The 14,310-nt window shown below is 36.1% G+C and overlaps 1 protein-coding gene across 2 annotated transcripts in view; it reads left to right on the top strand.

Moving 5' to 3' along the window:
- gsna (gelsolin a) overlaps positions 1 to 14,147 on the top strand; it is a 30,240-nt gene extending 16,093 nt beyond the window's left edge. The window contains exons 7-17 of one of the 2 annotated variants that reach the window (XM_087299174.1): positions 439 to 571; positions 654 to 958; positions 1,051 to 1,184; positions 1,269 to 1,359; positions 2,793 to 2,819; positions 4,186 to 4,356; positions 6,046 to 6,220; positions 6,764 to 6,885; positions 7,007 to 7,084; positions 11,260 to 11,320; positions 11,679 to 14,147. In XM_087299174.1, coding sequence (XP_087155300.1) covers positions 439 to 571; positions 654 to 958; positions 1,051 to 1,184; positions 1,269 to 1,359; positions 2,793 to 2,819; positions 4,186 to 4,356; positions 6,046 to 6,220; positions 6,764 to 6,885; positions 7,007 to 7,084; positions 11,260 to 11,320; positions 11,679 to 11,848 — 1,467 coding nt within the window. In that variant the 3' untranslated portion in view covers positions 11,849 to 14,147. 2 annotated transcript variants of the gene reach the window in all.
- Positions 14,148 to 14,310: the final 163 nt, after the last annotated feature.

Raw genomic sequence — 14,310 nt, 5'->3', positions numbered from 1 at the left:
CAAACCTGTGTGAAGCACTGGCACATATTGCACATTTTACATCCATGTTCTATCCTACGGTGGTATTTTTCATTTTTCCTTTTTTTTTTTTTACTATTTAGATTTTTTTTAAGCTCATTGGTTACTTTATTGTCATTATGGATAAAATACAACAAAACTGTAGAGATTTTATTTAAGGTGACACACAAATACACATTTTTACATGGTATTAAATGATAAATAGACTACAAGAATAATGAGAATATGATACTGTAGAAGCTATTTGTTGTATAATTTTATTAAATAGAAAGTAATTGTTTGTGAATAATGTCTTGTGTATTTACTACCATTATATGGATGATCAAGCAGGACTTTTTGGTATAAGAATTAGTGAAGGGCATATAACATTTAAGAAACTATGAAGCAGGTTTAATTATTGTTGTGAAATGTACTTTTAAGGTCTCTGATGCCAGTGGAGACATGGCGATTGCCCTGGTGGCCGCTGAAAATCCTTTTACCCAGAGTGCACTAGAATCAAGTGACTGTTTTATCCTGGATCATGGCTCAGATGGCAAGATCTTTGTTTGGAAAGGTAAATTCCATTGACCAATACAAACATAAACCTTTTAAAAAAAATTTTTGATTTTTTTTGAAACTCCATTGTTTATCTACAGGCAAAGATGCCAATATGGAAGAGAGAAAGGCCGCCATGAAGGCAGCAGATGAGTTCATCAAAAAAATGGGCTACCCCAAACACACACAGGTTCAGATTCTCCCAGAAATGGGCGAAACACCCCTTTTCAAGCAGTTCTTCAAAAACTGGCGTGATGTGGACCAGACAGAGGGCATGGGTGTAGCATATGTCTCAAACAGCATCGCTAAGATCGAGAAGGTGCCGTTTGATGCTTCAACTCTGCACGATTCACCAGCAATGGCCGCCCAACATGGAATGATAGACAGCGGCAATGGAGAAAAACAGGTTAGCAAGTAAAGCACACACACACTGCATGTGACTGCAAAGTTATGTATACACATGCAATGAGGGTATTAATTTGTCACCCGACACTTTAGATCTGGCGTATTGAAGGATCAGACAAAGTTCCAGTTGACCCATCTACTTACGGCCAGTTTTATGGTGGAGACAGTTACATTATCCTGTACAGTTACCGCCATGGTGGCAGACAGGGTCACATTATCTACATCTGGTACATCTTAGCTACATCTTCCATTTAACTATTTAGTTGTTCTTTGGTTGTTTTTTTACTGTTGACATACGGTATCTCTCACAGGCAGGGGGCAGACTCTACACAGGATGAGATCGGGGCATCTGCTATCTTGGGTGCCCAGCTGGATGATGAGCTTGGAGGTGGACCTGTGCAGGTAATGCATATGAACAAACCGCTTGATCCACTTATTACGTACACATTCGTATATATGTTACGTCATGCTGAATTTGTTATTGAGAGCTCATTACATTTAGAGTAGTCTTGCAAATCTTTTATTTAAAGGTGCAGTAGGTGATTTTCCACAATGCGGTGTTCAGTAGTTTTAGGACAGGTTTGATAAAAGGTTTTGTAGCACTTAAAATGTTGACTGTATTCACAGTCTGTTTTAGACCTTACATAAGTAAAGTGTAAATAAATGCAGGGCAATACTACACTAGATACATTGTGTACTACATTATATAGCTTGATTTGTGCCATCACTTAACATTCACTTAATCCAGGGGTTGCCAATCTTTTCAGCCCGCGACCCCCAAAAATAACAGTCTCAGTGAGTTGCGACCCCAATATTCGCTGAGGTGATTATAAATGTATAATCCCTACACACACCAGCGCACACACATACCAATAGGCCCAAGTGTATTCATCTTTTAATTTTGGAGAATGCCACTGGGAGACCATCCTCCATGTTCATTTGTGGACTATATTTATTTTTAATGTACCTGAGTGCCGAAAAGGTGTCAAAGTTTATCATGATGCCATAAAATCAAAGTGCTGCATCTGAAGCTATTGCAGTGTCTTTAATTTAACATAATCACCTCAGGGGTCGCAAAACAAACAAAAGGCTGTCGACTTTTTATTTGTATGTTGTTTTTTTAATGTTTATTATTAACATGTTAACAATCAAATTATTTGGTTAAAAGAACACTTTGTTCTGAATTATTTTTTTTCACCAAGTTAACAATACCAATCCATAAACTTTCTTTTCACTCTGGCACACGCGTATTAGAAATGGTCATTTTGTCTCATCCGTAATTCATTGGAGGGTGCTATGGCAAACACATCTGCCAGATGAAGACCGCTTACTAGCGTTAATTTGGCAGAATAACAGTGCTTATCGCTGAGTAACAAACTGTTGTAATACGCTTTGAACATTATGTAAATAATATGTAATAAATATAACTCCTCTAATAAAACTACTTATTTTATACCACATCAGTGTCATTCCTTCACTGCAAAAGCTAGCACTTTCGTTTTTTTCCTGCAATCATGATGCACATGCATCTTGAATGTTTATAAACCGATAATTGGCCTATAAACTACTTTTTTGTTCTTCAGTAGGTTATGGATAAAATATAGTCATTCTAATAGTTAAATAAAATGAATTAGATTTTTGGAAATTTTAAATTTTATGTTGACCAAGTTCAAGCTTCATTTTACTTCTGGTTCCTCCTGTAGCTTCATAGCTTTCCTTCATTCTGCTATTATTGCCTTTTGCAATGGCCTTCCCTGATTTTCCATCTGTTAAACCAACATCCACTTCTATGTCTTTCCTTCCTGTCATTTATTCATATCAACATCCTGCTGTAGATGGCTGGTGCTCCCCTTACTACTCAGGTATCCATATCTCAGGATAGCATGCTCCTGTACAGAGCCTGACATTTCTGCATCATGTAATAATAATTATAATAATTATGGGTGAATTTCTTCTCATTTTACTCCATTGTGTAGCGACATCGTGTACAGCTAAACTTTATTAAATCCACTACATTGTTAAATTCGCAATTCCACTTTTGTCTGCATAATCAAATATGTAAAAAGAGAATTGTTTTCTGTAAGGCTCTGTACACTGACATGCACACTATCCCTGTTTATGCCTCTGTATTTGTGTCTTTTTTGTGTTTATGTTGTTATTTCATAGTATGTGCACAATGAACTAACTGTCTTCCACATTTCCAGATTTCCAGAGTGAGCATGTGAACATTAACAGAAATGCTCCATTGTGAATTCACAGTTATATTTTAACTAGTTTAAATGTGACTTCTATTTTTGTGTCTGGATTTATGCATGCTGTCATTCACAGTGCTATTGTAGAAATGAGAGAACCTGAAAAAAACGAGCATGTGAATGTAGTTGGTGTGATCAATATCTAGGGAATGTTTTGGTCTGTATACACCTGCGTACAAAAGTTTGGGATACTTTTTAAAATTTGTTTTACATTTATTTTTATTTTTAAAAGAAATGAATACTTTCATAATGGGGTCATTAAAAAGTCTTAAGTGACAATAAATATTACATTTTTTTAAAATATAGGTTTAGATTGTCACACATTCTATTATCTTTTTAACTTTCTTGAGGAACATTTTAAAAATATCAAACTGAAATTTTAGATTTGTCATCATAGAAAAAAATAACATGATGTAAACTGATATATAAAATGTTCAATTGTATTACTATTTCACAATTTTACTCTTATTTTGATTATATGAATTCAGCATTAATTTTAACCCTAATCATTTGAATTGCAGTTTACCATATTTTCTATGTCTTCTTTACTAAAGTGTTTGGAAATAGTAAAGGAAAACACAAGAGCAGATATTAGATTTAACTCAATACAACAATGTAATTAGCAGGAAATAACATAAGAAGACTAAATGTTTGAAGAGTTTGGTTTAGAAACTGTAAAATAACCACTTTTGTACTGACTACTGATAAATCTCTACTTCCTCTTGCAACTGAACGGCTCACTCGCATAATGCTAACCACAAAGGATGCTGGGAATGAGGCTTTGGTCCCACATTTCCCAAAGTGAGCTCAACACTGCCACCTTGTGGAATTAAATGCTATCCTCAATCAAAGCCTCTTGAAATCTAGTCCTGCTAGTATGATTTCTATGATTTTATATACCATACATGAGTATTTTCTGTTAAATTTTTTGTAGAAGCATTGACATCCTGTTATCCTCTATTTAATGTTCATCCAGGTGCGTGTGGTCCAGGGTAAAGAACCTGCTCACCTCATGAGTCTATTCGGTGGGCAGCCTATGGTGGTACACAAGGGTGGCACCTCCAGAGAAGGTGGTCAGACGGCGCCAGCAGAGACTCGGCTGTTTCAAGTGCGCTCAAATTCAGCAGGGTGCACTCGAGCTGTAGAGGTCAGTGGCTATTATTATGGGACAAGTTTTAAAGGGGTCATGACAAGGATTTTTACTAATTATATTAATATGCTGTATGATGTTATCTTATAATGTTAATAATGTTTTTTTTTTTTTAATAAAATAACAAATATAAAGGCTGAAAAACTCTAACTTACACATTTCATCCTGACCAGTTTTGTGAAAGGGCCTTGTTTTAAGGGGCGGGTTCTTTATAGCTAGCCCAATGTTTCTATTGGCTAATGTCATTGCATAGGGAACTGCAGCAACACTGCCTCGTAGTTCAAAATGTTGTGGTGCAGTTATTGATTTGACTTCTGCGACATTATCCATATAAAGTCATCATTCGCAGACAAAGTGCAGTGGCTGTCAGTTGCTGAACATTTGATTGCTTTGTCTTTCAACAAAATTTACTTGGTCTTAAAACAATCTGCAGACAAATTTTCTGCAAAATGCATGTAAACATCAGAAATCCAATGCACATCTGTAAAGCAATGCGTCTCTATAAGTTTGCTTTTGATGTAACACTTGCATACAGTCATTTTTACAGTACATGCTTTTGTTTATAATGAGAAGAATGTTTTAGTCATTGAAATTTTCAATATATTTTTACCAAAAAATGAAACTCATTTCATTATTTACTCACCTTTCACTTGTTCTAAATTTATTTAAGTTTATTTCTTCTGTTAAACACAAAAAAAGTTAAGTTAAGTTTCGACTTCCATCAATTTCTTTTTCCTGAAAGTCAGTGAGTCCCAGCAACCAGCATTCTTCAAAATATCTTATTCTTAGATAGAAACTCATAAAGGTGTAAAACCACATGATGGAGAGTAAATCATGGGGTAATTTTTATATTTGGGTGAGCCAGGCCCGGATTGGCTAATCGGGAGGACCGGGAGAATTCCCAGTGGGCCAATCTGTTTTTTGGCCATGAGGGTCGGTGTCTTTAGCTGCTTGCACTCTCAGCAGTCACACTATTTTCATTTATTTATTTATTTGATCATAGCCTCACTCTTTTTATATATTATTCTGCTGCAGCTCCGCTCTTTTTATTTATTTTCTCGCAGCCAAGTGAGCAAAATGCAGCCTGCAGGTTAATGATGGTGTAACTATCATTCAACCCCAAACAGCACCACCTTAGTGAATATAAGAATTTGAATCATTTATATTAATGAATATTACACCTGATCAATGAAAATCAGATGATTCGCTACATTAAAAAATCTGACATAACTTGGTCAGAAATCTAAAAAGGGGCGAAAAAGATTAAGCCATCAATAGAAAGTAATACTGTGGTTAAAAGAGTCTTGTAGATAATAGTGCAATATTTATTTTTTATCCCAACCACACCAGCACAACAATGCCATTGTGGTCCAGTGGTCAGCACGTTGCATTATGATGCTGCTGACCCGTGTTCGAACCTTACCCAAGTAATTTATATATTTATTTTTTTATTGTTAAGACATATAATACTGTTAGGGTTGTTGAACATTTGAAGTTCTAAAGCAGCTGTTTTCTTGAAAAAGACGTGATAGATATTTTAAAATAGTCAGTCGTGAACTGAGGTGGGCCGATCTAAGGCTTAAAAATCCAGGGCTGAAAAGGAGTCCCACTCTGGCCCTGGGGCGAGCTATTCGTATTTCACATGTCATGGTGATACTTTCTGTTCTTAACCATTCTTTCATTCAGATTGATGCTGTATCTTCTAATCTGAATTCCAATGATGCCTTCGTTCTGGTGACCCCAGCTGCCTCTTTCATATGGGTTGGTCAAGGAGCCAGTGACATTGAGAAACGTGGCGCACAGCAGCTCTGTGGCATCCTTGGAGTGTCTCCCTCTGAGCTGAGTGAAGGAGGAGAGGATGGTGAGGAATCCTAGGAATTCTTTAATGGATTAGTTCATTAAAGCTCTTTCTTAGTTTACAATATCACACAAACCTGTATGATTTTGTTTCCGTCATGTAACACAAAAGAACGTTTGGAGATGAAATTGGCATATTTTGGGGGGAATGAAGCCTTTAAAGTGCCTCATTACGCTTTTTTTAATATAAATTATACATAAGTACCCTCTAGGAGTCCTCCAAAAATAAATTAGGGATCATGAAAATGGCATAATTGGGACACTTTAATGTTTAAAGCAACATAGAAGAGTTAGAATAGTAGTGCATGTAACTTATGATGTCATTTTGTTTTTTGGTTAAATATTCAGTTTAAACGGATTTTAAAAAGTAATAATAAAACAATGAAATGCAACTTAAATAAATATTTTCAATCCTTAAATTATTAGTGATCATTTTATTACAATATAATATTTTAGTTCCATTATTTAATAGTAATTATTTAGTTTTTTTTGTACATCTATGATCCTGATAATTAAACTTCTATGTATATATATCCTTCTACTTCAGGTGGATTCTGGGATGCTCTTGGAGGAAAGGCTGCTTATCGCACATCCTCCAGGCTAAAAGACAAAATGAATGCCCACCCACCACGACTGTTCGCCTGCTCGAACAAAACTGGCCGTTTCATTGTGAGTAACACCTGGACATTTTCTGATTGCCCTGATTTGACGGATTATCGTGTCGGTGTAGCGTGAGATGTAGATGAGTGTGAGAGAGTCCATCAATACCGCTGTGTTTATATTCATGCAGATTGAAGAAGTACCTGGAGAGATGACCCAAGAAGACCTGGCTACAGATGATGTCATGATCCTTGACACCTGGGATCAGGTAAACCCATTACATGAACAGAATTGCTCTACTTTACATAGTGTTCAAAACAAAAGCAGAGAGAAATCTGCTCTTATTTACACCAGTGGTAGCATGTGACTTAGAAAGCACTCAGTGTTGCTTGAAAAAAAAACAAAAAAAAAAACACATCTGCCAACATAGATTAACTATAGAAGATAATGAAATTCATTGGATTCAATACAGTTTGCAAATGGAGGGATAAACAGTGCAAATACTAATTATGATATTCATCAATATTATGTTATTATATTATATTATTCATATTTATGGTGCGTTTACACTAGTGTGGTTTAGTTTTTAAACGGCATTGTTGTTTTTACATTGTTTCAGAAAAACAATCTTCATCAACACTAGACAGTGTAACATGCAATAAACATGACTATTCACGCTCACTGGGCATGCGTGTATTTTGCTGGCATCCATACTTGTCATCTACCACTTGTGTTATGATTAAATAAGAGATCATATGAAATTAATGAATCAGGGAATGACACACAGTAGTCCAGAAGACCAGTCAGAGAGGGATTATGGATTGCTGTGCCTCTGTATTGAAAAGTCCATCTAAACCGAAACGCTACCTCAGCAATTCTAATGTAAACAGCGTGTTTAGCTTTTTCAAAACACAATGTTTTTGCAAGTCAAAGATGCCAAAGTGGTGTGAAAGCCAGGCATACCTTATGAACTTTTAAAACTCATGCATTTTAAAAAAGTGAAGTTTAATTTTAAACTAATTTCAAGAGGAGCACGTGCTCGTGATTGATCCAGCTGGCCCACATTAGCTAATCATGATCCTCCAATCAAAGGATCCTAGGTCACTATAAATATCCTTATTTCCTTTCTACAACTTTTCCTTTCTTTTGCTGCGTCCCAATCCGCATACTATCCATCCTAAATAGTATTTGAAAATAGAATTAGTATGTCCCTGTAAGAATGAGTTTTAACCAAAGCGGTTCGAACTGTAGTTCTGCCGAATGACTAAAAATGATCAGTATGCATAGTAAAAAACTGTACATTCCTAGTCAAACCATTCTTCTGCAATCTCATACCAAAAACGCAAATAAGGGCAGCATTAATAGCTATAAATGTGGGAGAGATTTGATAGTATGTGATTGTATTGTAATGCAATATGGAACTTGCATTTAATTGTTGGTGTTAAATCAAAAGTAATTCACAAATACTTGAAAATGAGATGATTTAATGACAATAATTCTCTATGGTTACAACTGAATTAATTAAAAAATAACTGTATAAAATGATAAAATATGGGATGATAAAACATGTGCTATAAATTGTACCCAGCTTAAATGTAAGAATCCAAAATAGCAGACCCTGAGAATTGTTATGGAATTTCATGAGACAAGATGCAATGCTCTGATGCACTTTCTAATCTGAGAAGTGATCAAGAAACCAGCTGTTCAACTGTTCTATTCAAATCACTGTTGACAATGCAAACACATGCTGGAGAAACAGAGCTACACTACAGCAGGGGGCAATGCGAGACAGTCACTCTTCTCCTTCCACCTCAAAGCCCTTTTCTTGACCCGTATGTTACCTTCTGATTAAAGCACATTTCACATAAAATGTTCAAGGTTTTAATATGGTGTATCTTGCAGCACTATTTTCATGTTTGGTATCATTTTAAATGTCTCTGTGTGATTGGTAAAGTGGTCTTAATTTTACAGTAATATTTCACTGGGATTAAATATGACAGAAATTAAATATGACAGAAATGTCGATGATTGACAGGGGGCATAACTAAGCAACACAACAATCTGCTAAAGGGGAAGTAGTATGTCTCAAAGCTTGCATACTCTTCTGTTGCACACTCAAAAGTATAAACTTTTCCTTCACAAAAAAAGTACATACTTTTAGGGCGTAGTATAAGTATGCGAATTGGGATGCAACAAGTGTCTGGAAGAAACCCCCCTCCTCCCCTTCTTCCACCTTTATCCAGAAGGGGCGGCACAGTGGCCCAGTGACTAGCACTGTTGCCTCACAGCAAGCATACCTATGGCGTTGGGTCCTAGCTGGGCCATCTGGTTTTTCTGTGCAGAGTTTGCATGTTCTCCCCGTGTCTGTGTGGGTTTCCCCCACCTTCCCTGGTTTCCTCCCACTGTCCAAATATGCTCTATATTACAAATAAAATAAGCCCTAAATCTTTTTCCTAATGTCTTACTCTCAGGAAATTCACCTTAGCCTCAGCAGCGGTGGAGTTTGAGATCGACCTGAGCTCAATTTCATCAATCTTGCCTGCTGTGACTCTGGCCTGCTGCAAATCTCCTCCCCCTAACCCCCTCCCTCCACACCTAACAATTGCCACCCCCCCAATCCCCCCCCCCCAACCCCAAGCCCCAAGCCTGGTTTATACTTCTGCATCAAATGATCGGTGTGACCAACGTGGTTAAATTTGTTGCTTGTCTGCTGGTTCCTGCCTCAAAATGAGCGGGTTTGAACCACTTGTAAAGAATATACAAAACACCAGTGAAGAAACTCGAAACAGAGGAACAGAAACACCTCACTGCCACCTGAAGTGTTATTGCAGAGCAACAGAAACAGCGCACAGAAGTATGAATGCACAGCTACATGTGTTACATGTGTTGCAAGTTGATCACTGCGTACACCGCGCCGTGGCATGCGTGTAAGCTTGACTTTATCGATCGCCACCCAAACACCCCCCACCCCCCACTGATCTTCACTTTCTTGATCGCATCAGATGTGTCCTGAATAAAGCTGCGGTCACATTAGAGTTTGAGCATGCAATATTCTGTCGTGCGGCACTGCGAAAAGGGGCGGGATTAAACAAGCTTATCAGACATTACAAAAGTGAGCGTTTGCTCAATGTTTTAAGATTCTGTCCAGAGAGGTCATGTTTTGATCCTCGATTGGTCTCACGTAGTCAAGTGATGCGATTTCACAGGTCAGAGTTCACCAAGCTTGAACTTTGCACTGTAGCAACCTGCTAAAACTTGACGCATGACCCTGCTCTTCTGGTCTGACGCATTCGCGTGCGTATGAATGGAAGTCTATGGGGAGAAAAGTCAAATGTGACCGCAGCTTAACAGTAACTGTTTCCCGGGTTGAAAATGGTGTCTTAGTCCACCCCTTGCAGTTTACACTAGTACATTTTCATTTTAAAACGCATACATTTTACTACGGTTATGCCTGGAGTCACATTCTGGCATCTCTGACCAGCAAAAATGGTGCATTTTGAAAATGCTAAAGAGTCCATTTTAGTTAAAAACCGAACACCCCTATTTTCAGTGTATAAAAGGACTTAAGTGCAAACTTTAGAAAATGGAGGCATGAATTTTCACATCCTCTCTCTGAATAGTCTTCTGGACTATTGCATATTGTTTCCTGATTCATCATGCCCCACTCATATGACCATTACATAAGCGGCAGACTGTAAGTACAGATGCAGGCAAAATATACACATGCCCAGTGGGTGTGAATGGTCACGTATCAAGCGTTTTAGACGGAGAAAAACTGGCAGAGGAGCATTTTCCTTCTAAAATGCTGTTTTGAAAGAAAAAAATGTCGTTTGGTAACATCTTTCAAATTCAGAATCTTGAAAATTCCCAGAAAAAAAATGGAAAAACCCAGAAGGCAAGCAATGTTCAATTTTAATTATGACATGAAATTAACATAAAACAAACTAAAAAAAAAAAAAACACTTCAAGTCAATCTTAATATCCAAAATCAAACAAAAAGTGCTCAGGGGAAGCTTAATTAATGTGTTGGTGTTGTTTGGGTAAGGGATTCATCAGAATAAACAGCAAAATTAAGTCCAAGGCACTCGAAAAATTTGGAAAAAATATATTAAAAAGCTTTTATTGACATGGCTATTCCTTAAAACTGCGCCTACATGTTTCAGCAAACACTTGCCTTCATCATCCATTTTACATCCATACACTGATATCCTGTTCTTGACCACTTAAGTAATGACAATGATAATCAAATGTACAGACAGGTTTAATTTGGAAAATGAAGGAAGGGTGCATTAGAAGCAGTGAGGACAGATATTGGAAGAAACTGCCGACCAAACTGAATTGAAAAGGATGTTATACATCACCTTGATCAAGTCTTGGGAAATATGTGATGTGCTTTTGATATCAAGGTGCCTGCTGGGTAATTAATCTTGATGTGTTCTGCAGGTGTTTGTTTGGATTGGTAATGAAGCTCATGATGAGGAGAAAATGGAGGCAATGACTTCAGGTGAGGCTTGTTATACTGAATCATCAACACCAATGTGCACTGTATAATGTCTACATCTATTTTAGCTCTACTGATTCAATTACTATTATTGATTTGATTTCTCATGCAGTATATAACGGAGCAATATAACAGAATATTTTAACAGCATTAATCTGAGTTTAATAAATAAAATAGACTTTAATTATTTATTTGGTTGGTTGTTTATTACAGTAGTGTACTTTGCCATAGAGTTTTTTCTTCTCTACATAATAGTGTTATCCATGACTTAGTCCACCAGGTGGCAGTAAAGAAAAAAAAACACAAAAAACATTTTTTGAGCTTGTGGCATTTCTAAATCTGAATCGAAATTTCTCTGCAGCTGCCCAATACATCCAGACAGATCCAGCCAACCGTGACCCACGCACAGCTATAGTGAAGATTAAACAGGGCTTTGAGCCGCCCACCTTTACTGGCTGGTTCCTGGGCTGGGACCACGACTACTGGAGCACTGACCCTCTGGAGCGGGCCATGGCGGAGCTGGAAATCTGAACTATAACCTCTCAACCCCACTGCCTTACTGCAAGTCAATCAGATTCGCCCTTAGACATGTATGAGACTCCAGTTTGATGCAGTTTCAGAAAGAAAAGCAGGTCCTGGGTCAGTTCGAAAAAAGCACCTTACTGCCCTGAGCTTCAGTCACAAAACTTTAAAGCAATTCTTTTCATTTGTCACCTTGTTACTTTGTATTTATGTTTTTCTTTAAACAATTTTTAAAGCTTTCAGATTGTTGTATTTTGTCTGTGCACCTTTTATTTCTGAAGCGCATGAGTTTGTTTCAAAAATATACAAGGATTTCCTTGTTTAAATCTGCTAGTTTTTTTTTATTTAAGCAGTTTTAAGAGTTTTATTTGTAGCACTACTTTAGTCTTTACATTTTTTGTATTTATGATGAAACTAGATTATTTTTTATCTTGCTGCCAAAATATTAGGGTTTTTTCTCTTCATTTGGATGTAATTGTTTCATAAGACAATTGCATTTGGATTCAGTCATTGTCTGTATTTGGAATAACATACTAGTATACTTTTATGACATAGAAAACATAAGCTAAATCAAAATTAGAAATGATAAAAAATAGAAAATTGAAGAAAAAAAAAAAAGAAAAATACTTACTGGTAATATAAATTAAGGGGAATTTAAATCAAAATCTAGATTCTAATATTACATAATTTAAATAAATTTTCTTTATAAAATTGTACCTAAAAATCTAGTGTTTGATTTATTTTTTGAAAATTAATATAGAATGGTCAAGTGAATTAATTAGCAATTCATATTTTATTTGGAGATAAATTAAAGCAAGAATGGCCAATTTGAGTCAGCAATGCAAATATACTCTGGTAATCTGGAAAAATAAAATCTAGATTAAAGTACTGGCTACACTTTTTATAAAATAAAGTGTAATCAGCAAAAGACAAAAAATCTAATATTTGTAAGTAACGTATACAGGACTGGTAGTAAGCCAGTATTCCAAACACAGCTACGGTCACGCCTAGTATGAAATGACATCCTTTTACAGACAGAGGGCACTTCAAGACTGCGCCTTTATCTTTATCTGAAACAAGCCATTCTATTAACTTATTTTAGATTTGAAAAAGCAGCGTTTCGAATTGCATTTGTTGAGCAGCATAGAATTTCTCATTCCAGTCATAATCAATTTGCCATAACTATTAAAGATGACTTTTAATTTCATAATCAGAATGTTTGAGTGGAATCTGGGCCCAGTTTTTCAAAAGAAATCCAGTGGGATTTTGGATCACGGGTTGGATCAAATTTTGGAAATGTTTTTTTCAAAAGTAACAGAGGGATTTTGAATAAAAATCAGACCATGTAATCCAGTCTTACATTTGCCCCTTGGGTCATTCAAAACTTTGAACTCGGATTGGAATCAATTTGATGCAAAATAAATAAATAAATAAATAAATGGATTATCCTGATCCCATCAGAAGGGTGAATTCAGATTTAGATTTTATGAACCAAATAAAATTTTAAAAGTTTTTTTTTTAAGTAAATGATCACAAACTTAATGGTTACTGATGATATACAAATTCCTTTTTACTGTAATTGAAACCTATATGAAGCATGTCACATCTAATAAGATATGGCAACCAACAACAACAAAACAATATCAAAGCAGTACTGTTAACTAAAAAATGCCAAACAGAATTTACAGTTTATAACCAGCAACTGGGGTGCCGGAAAAATTAATTTCAATTAATGGGCGTTATTTTACGGTACATTTCTGCAATTTAACGGGCGTTATTTTACGGTAAATTTCTGTAATTTAACGGTCGTTATTTTACGTTTGTTTTTTTCAGCACCCTAGCTGCCGAAAATAATCTGTAAAGTTGTGGATTTCTTTACAGTGCATTTAAGGCTCTGGTAAACAGGATTTGGGTATCCTGAAATTTGGTATTTGGATAACAGTGGTCCAGCTCAATGTTCCTCAATTAACTCAAACTGTTATAAAAGTAAGATAGATCAGTTAACCCTGGATTGCAAAACACAGGATTTCCAAATCTGGACCAATTTGATCCAGATTAAACTTTTTGAAAAACTGGGCCCTAGTTGCTTCTTCTTGGAGGCCATAAAAAATGACCCAAGATTCAATGGAGAATAAAGACAACCTTGCTGTTTATTTTTAAGGGCTGAATTAAACATTAACATATGACCCTAAAAGTATATTGTCATTTTATGTGCAAGTTGAACAGTTCTTGAACTCCAAAAATTCATCATTGTTGAGTGTTTGTGTTTTGTCTGTCCATTCATAAAATAGATTAGTAGATCTTTTTATCCTCTCACACTTTTATTTTTTGCCATTTGCAGTAGTCAATTTCTTGTTTCTTTTCAAACTACACAGTAATAATGCTGGGATCCACACAACCGATTCATGTTGGAACAACATGAAGGAATTAAGTTAACTTGTTACTTTTTACAAATTTAGGTAGATTGAACA

The sequence above is a fragment of the Danio rerio genome, chromosome 21, assembly GCF_052040795.2.
Source record: "Danio rerio strain M-AB ecotype USA chromosome 21, GRCz13ab, whole genome shotgun sequence".
Classification (NCBI taxonomy): Eukaryota; Metazoa; Chordata; class Actinopteri; order Cypriniformes; family Danionidae; genus Danio; species Danio rerio.
The sequence above is the reverse complement of the archived record's forward strand: the minus strand, read 5'-3'. Positions and strand labels throughout refer to the sequence as shown.